This window comes from Bubalus bubalis, chromosome 16 (assembly GCF_019923935.1).
Source record: "Bubalus bubalis isolate 160015118507 breed Murrah chromosome 16, NDDB_SH_1, whole genome shotgun sequence".
NCBI lineage: Eukaryota > Metazoa > Chordata > Mammalia > Artiodactyla > Bovidae > Bubalus > Bubalus bubalis.
In genome coordinates this window covers 35,204,569-35,223,351 of record NC_059172.1, presented here as the reverse complement: position 1 = coordinate 35,223,351, position 18,783 = coordinate 35,204,569, and the positions used below count along the sequence as shown (strand labels likewise).

General features: G+C 36.6%; 1 protein-coding gene, 1 long non-coding RNA gene and 1 pseudogene across 2 annotated transcripts in view; 2 read left to right on the top strand and 1 right to left on the bottom strand.

Annotated features, from left to right (window-relative positions):
* LOC123329754 overlaps positions 1–18,783 on the top strand; it is a 43,263-nt gene that overhangs the window by 10,656 nt on the left and 13,824 nt on the right. The gene's annotated exons all lie outside the window — the stretch shown is intronic.
* Positions 1,059–2,003, bottom strand: LOC123329753 (annotated as a pseudogene).
* Positions 15,751–17,638, top strand: LOC102407448 (olfactory receptor 52M1-like). The gene is made up of 2 exons (XM_044929433.2): positions 15,751–17,329; positions 17,574–17,638. The coding sequence occupies exons 1-2, from the start codon at positions 16,399–16,401 to the stop codon at positions 17,636–17,638; spliced, it is 996 nt and encodes a 331-aa protein (XP_044785368.2). The 5' UTR covers positions 15,751–16,398.

The following is an 18,783-nucleotide window of genomic DNA, read 5'->3' as shown; positions in this document are numbered from 1 at the left end:
GATATGAATGATAATGCCACTGGGGCAAATGACGATTACAGGCCAAACTAAGCCATGCCACCTGACTGACCTTGAGTGAGAATACCTGCAAGCCCATATACGAAAAGGTCAGCAGGCTTTGACTCCTATCATTATTCGGACTGTGTGACTCTTTCCCAGGAGATGCAATAATTTAGACATACATCTAGATGCCAAACACAGGGCTAGGCAGAACTAATGGAAATGAAACTGAGCTGTGGGTTGATTGTCTCTTACTCTGTGAAAGCTCCAACTCATGGAGAATCACCTAGGAATTTCTCTGTGCTTGCTTGAAGACTAGAGTTTTGGTAGGACAGCCAGATTTCAAGGCTAGCTTACAATGGTTAAGGTGGCAGTTCGATTTGAGGGATGCTCTAGGGGTAACAGAAATGATGTCAATGGCACCAGTAGAAAGTCTGTGGTAGCAACTGTGCACCTGGACAAAAGCTCCTTTAGCTATGACTGTTGCACTAGGATATAGACTGTAACCAACATTCTCTGCTCTCATCTAGTAAGATATATTAGGAATGTAGGTAGACTCAAGAAGCTACTCCAAATGAGGGACTCTGATTTGGTGTTTTTAAAGTTTAAGCCAGGAAGATATGAATGACAGTTTGTTATTAGTTACTGGAATATTACAGCACTTTAAGACAAAATGCCAAAATTCTGGGCTGCAGAAGAGACAATAGTTTAAGATGTAACTGTAGTTTAAAATACAAATATTGCAAAAGGTAAATACTGAAAAATATTAATGAATTGTCCTATCAATAAATAACATAATTACAAATTAAATAAAAATTAAAAGAAAGCAATAAAAATGAAATTAGAAATAAAATTATTAAATAGAACTAATATCAGTATTGACCTGAAGAGATTTTATTTTATTCTATCTGTAGTTTGTGAAATAAATGTCTAAAAGTTTGAGTATGATGAAGTGAAGTCTTTAACAATGAATACACAGAGTTTAGCCAATGTCATCTCTATCTTTAGGAAATGAAAATATTCTTCCTATGATCTTAATATTTGATGGATCACCGCTATTATCAGTGATTCAGGAAAAATATCCATGCCACACGCTTGCGAATTACCTTATTTTTCACACCATAGACAATAGGGTTGAGTGCAGGTGGCACAAGGAGGTAGATGGTAGACAGAAGAATGTGGGCAGAGGGCACAACATGTCTAAACCGATGGCTGAAGAAGGAGAAAAAGGCAAGAATATAAAACTCAAGGAAAACAAAAATGTGAGCTGTACACGTGTTGAACGCTTTAAGCCGTGCCTCCTTTTGGTGTAGATGAAAAACAGCCTGGAAAATAAGGATATAGGAAATGAGGATGAAAATCATGTCAAATCCTAGAATTGTGAAACCTACGAAAAGACCACATGTTTTATTGACATGGGTGTCCTCTGCAGCCAGCTTGACCACAGCCATGTGCTCACAGTAAGAGTGGGCAATTACAATGGATTGGAAAAAGTGCAGTCTTTTGAGTAGAATGGGTAAGATGCCAACGAGCACTGTTGCTCGGATTGCCACGGCCAGCACCATACTAACCAGAAGGAAAGGTGTAAGGGTGGTTGTGTGCCTCAAAGGATCACAGATGGCAACATTGCGGTCAAAGGCCATTGCCAACAGGATTCCAGATTCCATGCCCTGCAAGGCATGGATGAAGAACATCTGGGCTAAGCAAGCATCAAAGGCCATGGAATAAAAGCCAAACCAGAAGATAGCCAACATTTTCGGAGCAATGGCTACACAGAGTCCTATGTCAGTGGCTGCCAACACTGCCAAGAAGATGTACATGGGCTGGTGCAGACTGTGTTCTGTAGGGATAATGATCAGTAAAATGATGTTTCCCAGAAGAGCCACTAAGCACACAGCAAAGAAGGAAAACCCAATCCAAAACTACACATGCTCCACTCCAGGGATACCAATCAGTGTCACTGTTTTGGGGTCCATATATGACATGTTCATGGATTCCATGGATGTTAGTGATCTCTTTTCACCGCTGATTCTCATACCTACAGAAGAGAATGAATGAGAAGTGAAACAGGACACTGACCTCACTATCATTAAGACACATCAGACATTAAACAAATAAACTTAGTGCTTTAGATGACAATCAGGCCAGAATATTGAGAGGTTCTATGCAGGATGACAGGATGGCGATAGAAAGCCATCCTACAAAACCTTTCCTAGAGACAACAGGGAAAAGTCTCAGGATTTCTAACCTACCATTTATGTAAGTAGAAACTATGACTCAGAACACTCTTCTTGCATTTTCCTTGACCTAGAGTCTGGGCCATTTGCAAAACTGCCAGGCTTTCTTTCTTTATCTCTAGATACCAACCCAATTTTGCTGTAAGGGAAAATTCTCCCTAGGATTCTTAAGGATCCAGAAAGTACTGTTGCTATCGCCCATGATCATTAGTCCACAATCCTATTGGGAATCTTCACCCTTAAGCAGTCTACTCCTGGTCCCAGAGAGCATGCTATTTATCCCCAAGTCATTGGCATTAGTTCTCAATTGTAGATCGGTAGGAGTGAGTTTAGCTATCTTACATTCACTTATTCCAATATCAAGATGCTGAACAAGTCACTATTTGGCAGGGCATTAAGCATGCCCATTAGAGGAGATTTGGAGAAGGTGATCTATTTTTAAAGGCTTCTGGGGTTGTTGGTTCTATAAATTATCCTTCATTTATGTTTAAGGAGAACTGTTGCATGGAATAGGGAAGGTGAAATACAAAGGATATTTTTACAGGGAGGCTTTAGGAAATTAAAAAAAAAAAAATAGAAATATTTCAAGAAGGGTAATAGCTAAAAATAGGGTAGAATTGAGTCAAAAGCAGAACTAAGCTAGTTTACATGTAACATATAGCAGGATGCAGGATATTATGCTTTTCCCCCACAAGTTAAAGTTCAGTAGATAACTAGTTGTATATCCTTCTGCTTTATGCAGTGGGGATCCGACTTTTCTTTTTACTAGCTTTACACTGTACTGTGATCCCAAATTGTACTATGACTCTCTACAGTATACTGTGGTTCATTAGCTGTGGCTTGGATTCTGAAGCACTTTTGAATATAATGACCAACTCTAGTATCTCCCTAGTTTTATACTCTTTTCTGTATTTGACTTGGGTTCCCTTTTATAAGAACCTAATCTCAAATTTAAGAAATTTATTTTTATTTCCTATTAATGTCTGTTTCATTAATCATTCTGTAATATTTGGACCATTTCAGATTTTACTACTGTCTGTCCATGCCTAAAAACTGATTTAAACTACTCCCACAAAGAGGTTTCCTCTGATCCGGTCATATTCATATACCATGGAAAAGGAAGCCATTTATGAATATAAGTGGAAGTCTCTATTTTTGTTTGTCTATGGTGTCAGTCTCTTGAAAAGATCATATAAGTAGCTGTTTCATAGTCACTTACAGCACATGTACAACCCACTCCAGTGTTCTTGCCTGGAGAATCCCAGGGACAGGGGAGCCTGGTGGGCTGCCGTCTATGGGGTCGCACAGAGTCAGACATGACTGAAGTGACTTAGCAGCAGCAGCATAGAGGTATAAAAAGTATTTTTGGTGTAATAATTCTCATACAAATGAAAAAAGAATGATGGAGGTACACTGAGATCTCTTTGCTTGTGATCCTCCACCAATATGAATTCTATATACTGTATTGATATTAATACTATAGTCATAATAGTCATAAGATATGGACTAAAGCAATAAATGTGACAAATAATTTTCTTTGATATTTATATGTAGTATTTGGAAGGATGTAGTGGGAGAAATGATGAAATGTGTGGAAGATGTTGCTAATAATTATGTGTGAGTTGTGAGAAATGATAGAAGCTAAGAGAAAAGGAAATCTCAGAATCTAAATAAATCAGTGTCTCCTGAATTCAAATATTGCCTGAATTGTAAAGGCAAAAATAAATAGTCACACCCACTTGATGACAATGCTTTTATCAGATTAGTTGTCTAATTATCAGTAATTGGATCACAGAGAGTCTGACACGATTGAGAGATTAAGCACAGCATAGCACATTTAACACAGTTATACTTTGGCCACCTGATGCAAAGAGCCAACTCATTGGAAATGACCCTGATGCTGGGAAAGATTGAAGGCAGGAGGAGAAGGGTATGACAGAGGATGAGATGGTTGGATGGTATCATGGACTCAACAGACATGAATTTGAGCAAACTCCAGGAGATGGTGAAGGACAGGGAAGCCTGGTGTGCTGTAGTCCATGGGGTCACAAAGAGTCAGACAGAACTGAGTGACTGAAAAACAAGAAGTTAAAATTAAGTGCTTGAAAATATGACAGATGACCTGGCTACTAATTCCTAGATCCCACCTTCCCACACTTAACTATAGAATCTTGCTGAAGATTTTATGGGATATTAGAGTTCACTTGCCTATAAAGCAGTAATAACCTCACTTACCTCAGTGCTAAATGAGATAATATATAGACTAGATTGGTGGTTGGCACAGTTCAGATATTATCTATGGTAGCTATGAAAAAAACTGGTTATTTTACCAAGATACAAGCTAATAATATTGAGGAAGCAGAACAAAACACACAACTGAAAACTCCTTGATTATAGAAATCATCCAAAACACACAACTGAAAACTCCTTGATTATAGAAATGGAAAAAAAAGAAAAAATAAAAACTCACAAGAAGATGAAAATTCCAGAGCTTAAGAGCTTTCTTCATCTTCCTATGTATAAGATTGACCACAGCCAAAATATTAAGGTGATATCTTTAGTATCATATGGTTAGGAAATGTCACATAATTTTCTAAAGTGTATTTGTAATAATTACTGATTTACAAGCTTTGTGAATTAGTAGGAATAAAATGCTGTGAGCCTAATGCATCTAAATTGTATTAAATACAATTAGGATGAGAAACAATAAGGGCTTGGGTTTGATGACCTTTAGCTTTTTGTTTGTTTGTTTTAATTTATTTGTTTATTTTAATTGGAGGCTAATTACTTTACAATATTGTAGTGGTTTTTGCTATACATTCACATGAATCAGCCATGGGTGTACATGTCCCCCATCCTGAACCCCCTCCCACCTCCCTCCCCATCCCATCCCTCAGGGTCATCCCAGGGCACCATAGTTTTTAAATAATCCAGTTACATATGGGATCATATAATTCTTACTTATTGAGAAGAAGAGGAAGAAAAGGTGCTAATAGATGATCTCCAATAGAAACAATAAGCCAGAAAGGAGATCGGGATATCTTTTGCCTTATCACAAAGAAGACTAATATTTTGTAAAAATTGATAAGATACTAAACCTTTTCAAGGCTTACAATTTTCCTATATTGTCTTACTTTCCATATCACTCAAACATATACCATATCTCTACAGACATAGATGGTCTGTTGCTCATAATTATTCTTTTTAGTTTTTAGGAAGCTGAAGAACATTAGAGTCAACAGGCCTCCAGATGACTTGAATCCAAAATCATGGGAACCATTTTTCATACATAATAAATTACTTGAGGACTATAAATAACAAGATGAGACTAAATTATCTGGAAAATTATTTCAAATCTAAATTATATTAATCTAGCTCCCCAACTCTCTTTTTGTTGATGAAAAATTGTAAACACAGAGAACAAAAATGACATGGCGATGGACAGAAAAATTAATGACCAAGGCAGCATTTTATTTTACTTATTTTTTAATTTAAATTTATTTATTTTAATTAGAGGCTAATTACTTTACAATATTGTATTGGTTTTGCCATACATCAACCTGAATCCGCCACAGGTGTACACATGTTCCCAATCCTGAATCCCCTCCCACCTCCCTCCCCATACCATCCCTCTGGGTTATCCTAGTGCACCAGCCCCAAGCATCCTGTATCCTGCATCGAACCTGGACTAGTGATTTGTTTATTATATGATATTACACATGTTTCAATGCCATTCTCCCAAATCATCCCCCACCTCCCTCTCCTACAGAGTCCAAAAGACTGTTCTATACATCTATGTCTCTTTTGCTGTCTTGCATACAGGCTTATCGTTACCATCTTTCTAAATTCCATATATATGCGTTAGCATACTGTATTGGTGTTTTTCTTTCTGGCTTACTTCACTCTGAATAATTGGCTCCAGTTTCATCCACCTCATTAGAACTGATTCAAATGTATTCTTTTTAATGGCTGAGTAATACTCCATTGTGTATATGTACCACTGCTTTCTTATCCATTCATCTGCTGATGGACATCTAGGTTGCTTCCATGTCCTGGCTATTATAAACAGTGCTGCGATGAACATTGGGGTACACGTGTCTCTTTCCCTTCTGGTTTCCTCAGTGTGTATGCCCAGCAGTGGGATTGCTGGATCATAAGGCAGTTCTATTTCCAGTTTTTTAAGGAATCTCCACACTGTTCTCCATAGTGGTTGTACTAGTTTGCGTTCCCACCAACAGTGTAAGAGGGTTCCCTTTTCTCTACATCCTCTCCAACATTTATTGCTTGTAGACTTTTGGATCGCAGCCATTCTGACTGGCGTGAAATGATACCTCATAGTGGTTTTGATTTGCATTTCTCTGATAATGAGTGATGTTGAGCATCTTTTCATGTGTTTGTTAGGTACTAGCACAAAAACAGAAATATAGATCAATGGAACAAAATAGAAAGCCCAGAGATAAACCCATGCACCTATGGACACCTCTTTGACAAAGGAGGCAAGAATATACAATGGAGAAAAGACAATCTCTTTAACAAGTGGTACTGGGAAAACTGGTCAACCACTTGTAAAAGAATGAAACTAGAACACTTTCTACAACCATACACAAAAATAAATTCAAAATGGATTAAAGATCTTAACATAAGACCAGAAACTATAAAACTCTTAGAGGAGAACATAGGCAAAACAGTCTCCTACATAAATCACAGCAGGATCCTCTATGACCCTCCTCCCAGAACATTGGAAATAAAAGCAAAAGTAAACAAATGGGATCCAATTAAAATTAAAAGCTTCAGCACAACAAAAGAAACTATTAGCAAGGTGAAAAGACAGCCTTCAGAATGGGAGAAAATAATAGCAAATGAAGCAACTGACGAACAACTAATCTCAAAAATATATAAGCAACTCCTGCAGCTCAATTCCAGAAAAATAAACAACCCCCAAAAAAAAAATGGGCCAAAGAATTATTTATTTATTTTTATTTATTTTATTTTATTTTATTTTTAAACTTTACAAAATTGTATTAGTTTTGCCAAATATCAAAATGAATCCGCCACAAGTATACATGTGTAGAAATATTTTTAAAAAACATTAAAATTATTCATTATTATAAAGGAGACTTGCTGAGTAGCCAGGTTTTAAAAATGTTTTATTCAAAGCTAACTATACTAATTGACTGTCACAGAAGAGTTTGATAGTTGTTAAGAGGTAAGGATAGTTGGATGGCATTACCGACTCAATGGACATGAGTTTGAGTAAGCTCCAGGAGTTGGTGATAGACAGGGAAGCCTGGCATACTGCAGTCCATGGGGTCACAAAGAGTCAGACAGGACTGAGCGACTGAACTGAACTGAACTGAACTGAAGAGGTGAGGATCTAAGAAGACTGTCAGTAATAGGTTTTCCCTCTCAGCGGTTGCAAATGTAGACTGTTTCTTGACCCAGAGCTTTAGTAGTTCACTCACTTACTTCAAAAATCATTAATTAACTAAGATTGCAATATGAAGATGCCTTTCTGTAGCAAGCATGCAGATTGTGGGGTTTAAGTGACAGTGACCAAAATATGAGGATGTCCACCTAGGTAGTTTTCTTCTGAGTGAAGCTCAACTGTCTGCACTCACTTTCAATCCTCACATGATGCCATCACATTTTTGTTTATTTACTTATTTATGTTTTTATTTTGGGTATTAAGCTGTCAGTAGTTGTCCAGCCTCAGAATTATTTATCCAGCTGCAGTACACAAACAAAATCAATTTGAATTATGAGGAGAAGAAAATGCTTTCATGCACTAACAGTTATCATCTTCATTACTTTTACTATTCTTTTTTCTTCACAGTTTCCTCAGCAATTTATTCAATGGCTGACATCTCTCCCTTCTTCCCATCCCATTATCTTACCTTCTTTTCTATGCTTTATGATTGTTTTTCATTTTACTCCTTTATAATTGCTTGTCTTTCACCTCTTTATTGTGTCTTTCCTTCCTTTCTTCCACTTTCTCTCTTTTTTCTCACTCTCGTTTTTTATGCCTATCGCACTGTTTTCTCAGGGTAAGGTTTTCATCAGTTGTCCACTCCTTCTGGAATATTTGCCTCCCCACTCTCTCCTTTCTCCAATATGCATTTATTAATTTGAGATTTTCCATTAAACAATATAATCTCCTTTAGGCGAAAAACATTTCAGAAATGTTATTCATTGTATATATTTATGTGTATATTTATTCATTTATTTAACATTGTCTTATTCTACAAAGAATTTGAAGCCATTCATATACATAGAATAGTAAAATATTCATTTTTAAAGCATAAAGCAAGAAAGACAAAGAGAGATTTCTCATTTTATAGCTACATTATTAAATAGTAGTATATATATATGTATAAAATGTATGTACATATATGTATATTCTTTGTATGTCCCATATCAATATGGTTTAATCTTTTTTGTCTCTATTAGAATTTTACTTTCAAAGAAATACAAACTTCCCTCATGACCCAACAATTCTACTACATAGTATTTACTAAAAAGTAACACATGTAAGTCCACAGTAAGTCTTATATAGTAATTTTTGTAGTAGTCTTTTTCAGACTAACCCCAATGACTGAAATGTCCATCAAAAGGATAATGATTCTGTTTCTCAGTATGATGAACTTTTAATATATGTATACTACTATGTAATCATCACCTAATTTTTAGGTACTAAAAATTTTCAGTATCTCAGAGACTCCCTTAGGCCACATTCCAATCATCAGCCAAACCTCTCTTCACTTCAAGAAACTATTAATATTTCTTGTTTTTATTACCACAGATTAGTTTTACCATGTCTTAGATTTTATTTGAATTGTAAACTGTAAATTGAAGCTTACTGAGTGAAAAACATAATGAAGAAATTCAAGCAAAGGGATGGATATAGCAAAAGAATAGTCTTGAAACAAAGGTCATACATACATTTCATGTCATTAGAGTTCATTATGATAGGGAATATTGTGGGAGATGGAGAAGTTAGTTTGTGTATACATGCATATGTATAAAAATGCATATATGTATAAACACATTCATATATATATGAATATATATGTGTGTGTATATATATGAATATACACACACATATATATAATCTTTCTTCTCTAGCTGTATTTCTCACAATATTCCTCATCTATTTTGAATGGTAAAGTATTTAATATGTGGATTTGAAGGAAAAAATGTTTTAGAAAAGAATTAATTGTAGTTAAAATTGATTAATTAGAGTTGAAAGTGAAGTCATTTAAGCAAGAATTAATGTCAACGTTTTCTTGGATCAGTAGGATACACTGGAATTCTCTTCTTATTTCTTCATGTCTCTGTTGGTATTTTGCCTTCTTACTACTTATCTCTGGCCCATATAGTCCATGTAATACTCTTTAAAACTTCTAAGTCACTACAGGAGAAGGCAATGGCACCCCACTCCAGTACTCTTGCCTGGAGTATCCCATGGACGGAGGAGCCTGGTGGGCTGCAGTCCATGGGGTCGCTAGGAGTCGGACACGACTGAGCGACTTCACTTTCACTTTTCACTTTCATGCATTGGAGAAGGAAATGGCAACCCACTCCAGTGTTCTTTCTTGGAGAATCCCAGGGACGGGGGAGCCTGGTGGGCTGCCGTCTCTGGGGTCGCACAGAGTCGGACACGACTGAAGCGACTAAGCAGCAGCAAGTCACTACATGAATGTATACTTAGTTTGGCTATACCTTTTTCCTGTGTCTGGATTGATGTTCCTTTAGGCAGAAACCTTGTTTACCTGATGCTTGGAGCTGTGATGAGTAAGGAGCCACTGCAGTATGAACACAAACAGTTGTTTCAAGCTGCGTTGCACAACAGAGAGTTATTTCTTTTAATGAAGCAGCCTCCATCACAAACTTACTTATCCTTTAAACACAATCTTTTAGAAGATAGTGAGCCCTTTGTTGTGAGCCAAACACTTGAGGCTCCCTTAGATACATCTTTTCTCTCTATGTGATTGGAAAATGAATGGTTCCAAAATTGGCAAATAAATAAATAAATAAAGGAAAATCCTTCATTTCCATGTTGGGAAGAATATATATTGAATTAATTACTCAATTAATAAATGCATATATGTGTGTATGTGTATGTCTGAATACTTAACCTCAATTTTAGTCTATAGTGTAATGTAAACCACTTTTCTCTTTCTTTTTAAAGAGTATGAAATGAGTCATTATTAAAAAGTTGGGCATTGAGGGAAATTATTAGTAAAGTTCAGGGTAATATGGGATGGAGTCTTCCAGTACAAAGCAGATAAGTGAGTTTAGCAGCTGTGATGGAGAGCCAGTTGAAGAAAAATTAGGATGGCAAGAATAAAGTGCAGAATGTATGACTACTTCTAATACTAGTGAATAGTTTAGTATTCTGGTTTATTAATTGTAACTATTAGAACTAATAAATTTAGTTGCACAACACAAAATCAGTATAAGAAATCATTTTGTTTTTGTACAAAATCAGTAAACAATTCTAAAAGAAAATTGAGAAAACAGTTCTGTTCAGAATACCAACAAAAAGAATAAAATAGTTATGAATAAACATAAACAAAGAGGCAAAAAACTTGAACACTGAAAATTATAAAGCTATTAAGAAAAAAATGAAAGAAGATCTAGGTAATTGGAAAGACATTACATTCATGGATTACAAGAATTGATATTGTTAAAATTTCCAAACTGTCTAAAGTGATCTACAGATTCATTGTAATCCCTATTGAAAATTTAATGGCACTCAAACAGAAATAGAAAAAAAAAATCTAAAATTCATATGGAATCACAAAAGATCTCAAATAGTCAAAACAATATTGAGTAAGAACAAAGATGGAGGCATCTCACTTCCTTATTTCAAAATATATTACAAAGCTATAGTAATCACTTTCACTTTTCACTTTCATGCATTGGAGAAGGAAATAGCAACCCACTACAGAGTTCTTGCCTGGAGAATCCCAGGGACGGAGGAGCCTGGTGGGCTGCCGTCTATGGGGTCGCACAGAGTTAGACACAACTGAAGTGACTTAGCAGCAGCAGCATAGTAATCAAAACAGTATGGAACTGGCATAAAGTCAGAGAAAGGAGATCAATGTAACAGATAACACAGCCTAGAAATAAACCTATACAGTCTACAAGGGTGCCAGAACACAATGGAAAAAGGATATTCTCTTCAATAAACGGTATTGGGAAAACTGGACACCCACATGCGGAAGAATGAAATTAGAGCTCTATCTGGCATCATACAAAAAATGAACTAAAATGGATTAAAGTCCTGAAACCATAACACTCCTAGAAGAAAATGGAGGGAAAAGGCTTCTTCACATTTGTCTGGGCAATGATGTTTTAGATATGGCATCAAAAATTAGCCAGCAAAGCAAAAATAATCAAATGGGTTTGTGTGGAACTAAAAAGATTCTGTCCTCTTAAAGGAAACAATCAACAGAGTAAATAATAATCTATGGAATGGGAAGAAATATTTGCAAGGCATGGAGTTGTTTAGGGGTTAGGATACAAAATATATGAGGAATTCATATATTTCATGTAACTCAGTGCAGCAATAATAAAGTAACTCCATTAGAAATTAGGCAAGTGACCTGAAGAGATGTTTCTCAAAAGAAGACATGAATGGCTAATATTTATATGAAAAAGGTGTTCAACATCATTAATCATAAAGGAAATGCAAACCAAAGTCACAATGGATATCACCTATTATGAAGGTTAGTGTGAAAAAAAGACAACAGCAACAAATTTTGGACAGACTGTGAAGAAACAGAAATCCCTGTACTCTGTTTGTGAGAATATAAATTAGTGCAGTAATGATGGGACACAGTATGGAGTTTCCTCAAAAATTTAAACAAAGCAAAACATAGAAGTGCCATATTATTCAGTAGCTGCACTTTTAGAAATATATCCAAAGGAAATCGAGTCACTCACTCTTGTTTCAAGTTGTAATTAAACTGTGTTAATCAAAGGAATAAACAATATGTTATTTGACTTTTTGACCTTTTTCAGGATTTCAGGTCCTGTTAAGTGGTTGACATTAAATAATATCATATTTTTGAAGAATGGCTAGATGTGTCACTAAAATTGGAGGAAATACAGAAATAAACTGCTAGCTCTTAAATTATGTAGATTATCAATTGCTTCAAGTACACAAAATAGTCTTCCTTCTGGCATTGATTCCATAGGGACCCCTTTGTGACAAATGTAATTCTTGCTTATCCTCTGAGAATATTATATTGAGGCTGCTACATATAAAAGCTTGGTCTTTGAGTTTCTTGTTGGCTCTAAATCAGTTTCTTGTACAAGCGACTTAGGGTTGTCATGAAAGTAGAGAAGGGTGGAGAAAAGGGTGATCTCAGTATAACTTTATAAGACATGAGATTCCGTAAAACACACCATCTTATTTTATGAAAGACCTAAATTCAAAGAAGGAGAAATAGTCTTTGAGCAGAGGAAATACACACTTATTTTCAATGGATGAAATTTTGAAAGAACCAGATTTTAGGAGGCATAGATCTTTTCTAAGGATATCATAGAAGTAAGGATTATCTCTCTTTTTAAAATTATTTTATGTTGCATAATTTATTCAAAGAAATAAAACATGGATAATAATAAAATGTATACCTTGTGTCATCTGGACTCCCAGGTTGGTATTTTCAAGCAGATGTCATCCTAGTGATCATATCATGTATGCTTGTAGACAAAAGCACTTTGAAAACTGATGTGTGTATTCCTCAGTGTGTGTACTTTTCATCTTTTGCAGTGTTCTATTTTGTGTTTATGCATACAACATATATGAATAAGACAAAGACACTGTTGTAAACATTGGATAATAAAATTCTCTGTAGGTTATACAATATATGTATTCATGTACTTTATTGCCCATAGAATCTCATCTGTTGTGTACTCATTGAATCCAAATTACATAAAATTTTCAGTTCATTGTGTTATGATTGCTCTTCCTGATGGAACTTTGTGCTCTTATCATTTTGATATATATCTGTATCTATACCTATGTCTATGTTTTGTGTATATTTATATATACACACACATGCCTATAGAGGTGTGTGTGTGTGTGTATATATACACACATATATATCATGTATATATTTCAAATATATATATATATCAGTTCCCAAGACCAGAAGTAATATGTTCTTTAGATGCCATTCTAGGTACCACTTAAGGAGACTTGCCTTTAGGCACAAAACTTAATTAGGTCTATTGCTATTATTGCTATAGAATTCATATCCCACTTGATAGTTTACTGCATTACAACTTGCTTCTTTATGGTGTGCTTTATAAGGTAAATCATTCAAAAAGCCACGTATGTGCAGTTCAAGAGTTTTTCACTAGAATAAAGTCTTGGTAAATGTAGATGCCTAAAAAACAATTCTTCAGTTAGTGGTATTTGGACCACTTAGGTGCGTTTACATGATTTTGGTAAGCGTATTAAGGGATAATTATTTGCTTCTTTATGAGTTCACATTATCTTCAGAAGAACTTGTTTGAGACATAAAAAAATCATATTTCTCCTCAAGAGCTGATGGTTGTACTACTCAGTGTAGCTGCCTTGATGGGAGATGGGGGAGAACAGATAACTAGTAACCAAGGGTTTCTCTACAACAAAATAATTTGTAATGATATAAAGAGTCCTTCTTTTCCCTAACCTTAGCCCCCACCTCCACACCTATCACCTTTATCCAGGGGAGATCCCAAAGGCTTCTTTGCCATGTAGGCTTAGCCCTCCACTAGAACTATGAGAAGCATAAAGCAATGTGATTTATTCAATAACTGGTACTTTGGACATCATTAGGTCAGTTTACAGAGAGCTTCCCAGGTGGCTCAGTGGTAAAGAATCCCCGTGCCAAGGTAAGAGACACGGGAGATGCAAGTTTGATCCCTGGGTTGGAAGATCCCCTGGAGGAGGAAATGACAACCCACTCCAGTATTCTTGCCTGGAGAATTCCATGAACAGACAGTCCATGGGGTCGAAAAGAGTCAGACACAACTGAGTGAGTGAGCATGCACACAGGCAGGTCAATTTACCAATCAAGTATGAACAGCTCTGCTTGTATTAGAATGTGGGTTTCTGGAGGAATAAATGAAGGAGCACAAAAGAGCCTATCTCTACAGTGAAATAGCCTGTTTGAAATATTGAGTATGGGAAAATATTGAATAGCATTAACCTTAATAGACATTCATATATATTCATATATATATATATATATTTCATGTATATATATTTACATATATATTTATAGGCTTCCCAGGTGGCTCTAGTATAGAACCAGCCTGCCAATGCAGGAGACTTAAGAAACCTGAGTTTTATCTCTGGGGTTGGGAATATCCCCTGGAAGAGGGTATGGCAACCCACCCCAGTATTCTTGCCTAGAGAATCCCCATGGACAGAATAGCCTGGCAGGCTGCAATCCATAGGGTGGCACAGAGATGGACATGACTGAAGTGACTTAGCACAAACATATACATATATGTATATATTCACATATGTATGTATATGTATTGTCCTTGTTTATATTTTTGTCCAAAGAACATATAATAATGTCTTTATTTAAAGGGTATACAGTAGAAAAAACAGGAAAAACCTGACATCATAATACACCATGCTTCATATTAGACACATAGGCAGTGTGACAAATGAGATCCAGAGGCATGGGATATATTATTGTAGTTTAAGAAGCCAACCAAAGGGTGTCAAGATCATTCTCTCATTTGGAAATACCCCAACTGATATCACATTTTTACTGCATGCAGCCCTATGAATTTTTAGTTATCCAGATTTAATATGTAACTCCAGGAGCTTGATTGCCTGCATTTTAACTTTATCTTAAAACAGGAGGTGAAGATTGTTTATTTCTACTACTTAAATCACCTAGACTGTGGGTTATGCAGTCTTCTAGTGAAACAAGAATTTTCAATAACTCCCAAAAAGTTTTACAATGTCCCTACTTAATCAATTACAGCCATGGAAAGTCTTCTCACTTGAGAGAAATACTGACTGAGAGATTAAGGAGGACTTTTCTAAGTCTTGCTCCAAAGAACATAGTTTCTGTTTATCATTGACATAAAATCAGCTTGAAGAGGGAAGTCAAAACCCAAGATGGCTTTGGAAGATACGTCTGCATTCTGAGGAATAATATCTTGTATTATTCACCTTGGGGAATCTGAGCGTGCTCTTCTTAGACTCCACTTTATCAAGTCATAAATCCATAGTTTAAATATTAACTGTGCACTTTTCACATTGTGATATTGCATTTGGAAAAGTGTGAATATGTTAGCAATATAATTTTCAGGCAACTATCACAGGAAGGAGTGGAAAGGAAATATAAATCCTATGGAACTGGTGGTATGGAGAACTTATGAGTGAAAGATGAAAATACACCAAGTCAGGTTATCTACAACAAATTTGGAACCATATAATCATTGGAAAAATAAATATCTTTCATAAAGATTTTACAGAGGAAACTGAAGCAGATAGTTTTAGAATATTCTCAACACAGTCACTTATAAAATTGATGTTTTGCTAAAATGGACAGTGGGGAAGTGAAGATTAAGTCATTGATGTGGGAAAATTGCCTTCATCGCCTCCTGCTTTCTCCTTTGATTTTTAAGATCCCACCACTGACACTCTTGTCTGTTTGCTCCTGCTTCACAGTAATTTTTCTTGCTATTTCCATTCCAAGAATGTCTGATATCCTAGATAGAGTGTGAGCTCCAAAATTTAGATATCAGCTTACATAACGTTTTCATCACCATCCTATTGTGATGTTTTTCTTGTAGAGTGTAATCTCCTTGAGAAGAATGTCTGATGTGTGTTACTTTATTCCCAGTGCCTAGGACATGGTTTGTTACACAGTAGCTGCTTAACAAATAGTTGTTGAATTAAGTAAATAGAGAAACTTTTTGTTGGAAATAAATGGATAAGATGACCTATATGCACCTATGATAATATGCAGTGACACATGAATGATCTTTATGTATTTGCAAACACAGCATTTGGTCTCTGATCCTAGTGAATTAAAATTCATGTGGTTATGAATTTGAATTGTTTTACAAACAGATCATTAAGGGTCTTCCTCAACTAAATCTCCCATATTTTCAGCTTCTGGTATGGTATCTTGGCATGGCAACTTTATCTTCAGAAGAACTGATAAAAATCAAAGAAAAAACCATCATGCCTCCTCTCAACACCTTTCATCCCTCTCCTGTCACCTTCTCGCTGATGGGCATCCCAGGACTGGAGCACCTGCATGTCTGGATTGGGATTCCCTTCTGCTCTATGTATGTGGTGGTGGTGGTGGGGAATGTGACCATTCTGGCTGTGGTGAGGGCAGAGCGAAGCCTCCATGAGCCTATGTTCCTCTTTTTATGCATGCTCTCAGTCACTGACCTGGTCCTCTCCACGTCTACACTGCCTCTCATGCTCTGTCTCTTCTGGCTTGGAGCCCATGACATTGCCGTTGATGCCTGCCTGACCCAAATGTTCTTCATTCACAGCTTCACTACCATGGAATCAGGCTTTTTCCTGACCATGGCCATTGACCGTTATGTGGCCATTTGTCATCCACTGCGCCACACCACCATCCTGACCCACACTCGCATCACTATAATGGGTATTATTGTGGTGATTTGGGGAGTTGCCTTCTTTTCTCCACACCCCATTCTGCTCAAACAGCTGCCTTACTGCAGAACACGAATCATTGCCCACACCTACTGTGAGTTTATGGCCGTGCTGAAGCTGGCGTGTGTGGACACAGGAGCCACCTCACGTTACAGCCTCAGTGTGGCTTCTATCATTGGCTCATGTGATGCGATTCTTACTGCTGTATCCTATGTCTTCATCCTCCAGTCTGTATTCCGCTTGCCATCTCGAGAAGCTGGCTTTAAGGCTTTGGGCACATGTGGATCCCATGTTTGTGTTATTCTTGTCTTTTACTCGACATCTGGTTTTTCCATTTTCACTCACCGTTTTGGGAAAAATATACCTGCACATATCCACATTTTTATTGCAAATATGTATCTTTTGGTGCCCCCTTTTCTCAACCCCATTGTATTTTGGCCACCTCATGTGAAGAGTTGACTCATTGGAAAAGACTCTGATGCTGGGAGGGATTGGGGGCAAGAGGAGAAGGGGACGACAGAGGATGAGATGGCTGGATGGCATCACTGACTCGATGGATGTGAGTCTCAGTGAACTCCGGGAGTTGGTGATGGACAGGGAGGCCTGGCGTGCTGCGATTCATGGGGTCGCAAAGAGTCAGACACGACTGAGCAACTGATCTGATCTGATCTGATCTGATGGAGTAAGGACCAAGAAAATACGGGAGCGTGTTATTAAGGCGCTAAGTGTAAAAGTTGCTTGATTTTAGTTGGATCAATGAAGTACATAGTTCAAGAAATATAGAACTGCAAGAGATGATGTAAGGAAAATAAGTAACCACTTTCACTCCCGTAAACGGATTTGCATTTACCACCTGAAAGTTGTTATTTACAAGATATGTAGAATATCTATGGATGCTAACTCAACACATTACTGTAACTTTTTTATTTAGTAATATTAGTGATGAAGTTGTTAATCTCATTCTAAATATGTACCTTTTGGAGGTAGGTACAACAGGGAATGAAAAGTATATAGAAGGATAGAAAATTTAAGTAGACACCTCTCCCTGCACACCCCCTCCAAAAAAGAAAAGTTATCTAAGATCTACATGCTGAATTTTATAGACCAGACATTTTGAAGACATCTTGAGTCCTATATATATGGCTGTGAATATTTAGAACCAGTAATAAGTGTTGTATCTATGACCTGATTGAATGAAATTAGAAGCTTGAGAAAAATGAGTAGTACTAATAATATCCAAAAACTAAATAAATTTAATTAAGAAGACATGAGTACTCCCCTCAAGGGAAACAAGCAGAAACAAAAATAATTTAATAAACTCATAAACATGAATTTTTGTGAAGGTGTCAACATTGATGTTAGAGCTTCAGTGGCTTTTTAGGGAAATTATGATTGAGCCAGGAATATTAAAAAATAAACAATATCTTGAATTCTACTGACTGCTAGAATGTAGTTCATATATTACAGGTTTGATATTTAGTAGTTATAATTTTCAAACTGCCACATTACCAGGAAGAGAAAATAACCAGGTGCATGGGTAAGAGTAAAAATCCCATACACTATTGTTTTGCTTAGTAATAACTCAGTGCTTCCAATAAAAGGTAGATAAAGTGATTTTAGGGCTTCTCAGGTGGCGTTAGTGGTAAAGAACCCACCTGCCAATGCAGGAAATGTGAGAGAAGCAGGTTTGATCCCTGGGTCAGGAAGATCCCCTGAGGAGGGCATGGCAACCCACTACAGTGTTCTTGTCTTGGGAATCCCATGGACAGAGCAGCCTGGCGGGCTACAGCCCACAGGGTCATAAAGAGTTGGGCACAACTGAAGTGATTTAGCACAGCATAGCCCAAAGTGATTTTAGCAGATGAGTTCTTTGGGATGGTAGTCTCT

Excerpts from the sequence above, each read along its gene's own strand:
- LOC102407448 (XM_044929433.2), top strand. The coding sequence starts at position 16,399 with ATGGCAACTTTATCTTCAGAAGAACTGATAAAAATCAAAGAAAAAACC. Across the intron at positions 17,330-17,573 it reads TTTTCTCAACCCCATTGTAT|ATGGAGTAAGGACCAAGAAA; the intron begins TTTGGCCACCTC and ends TGATCTGATCTG.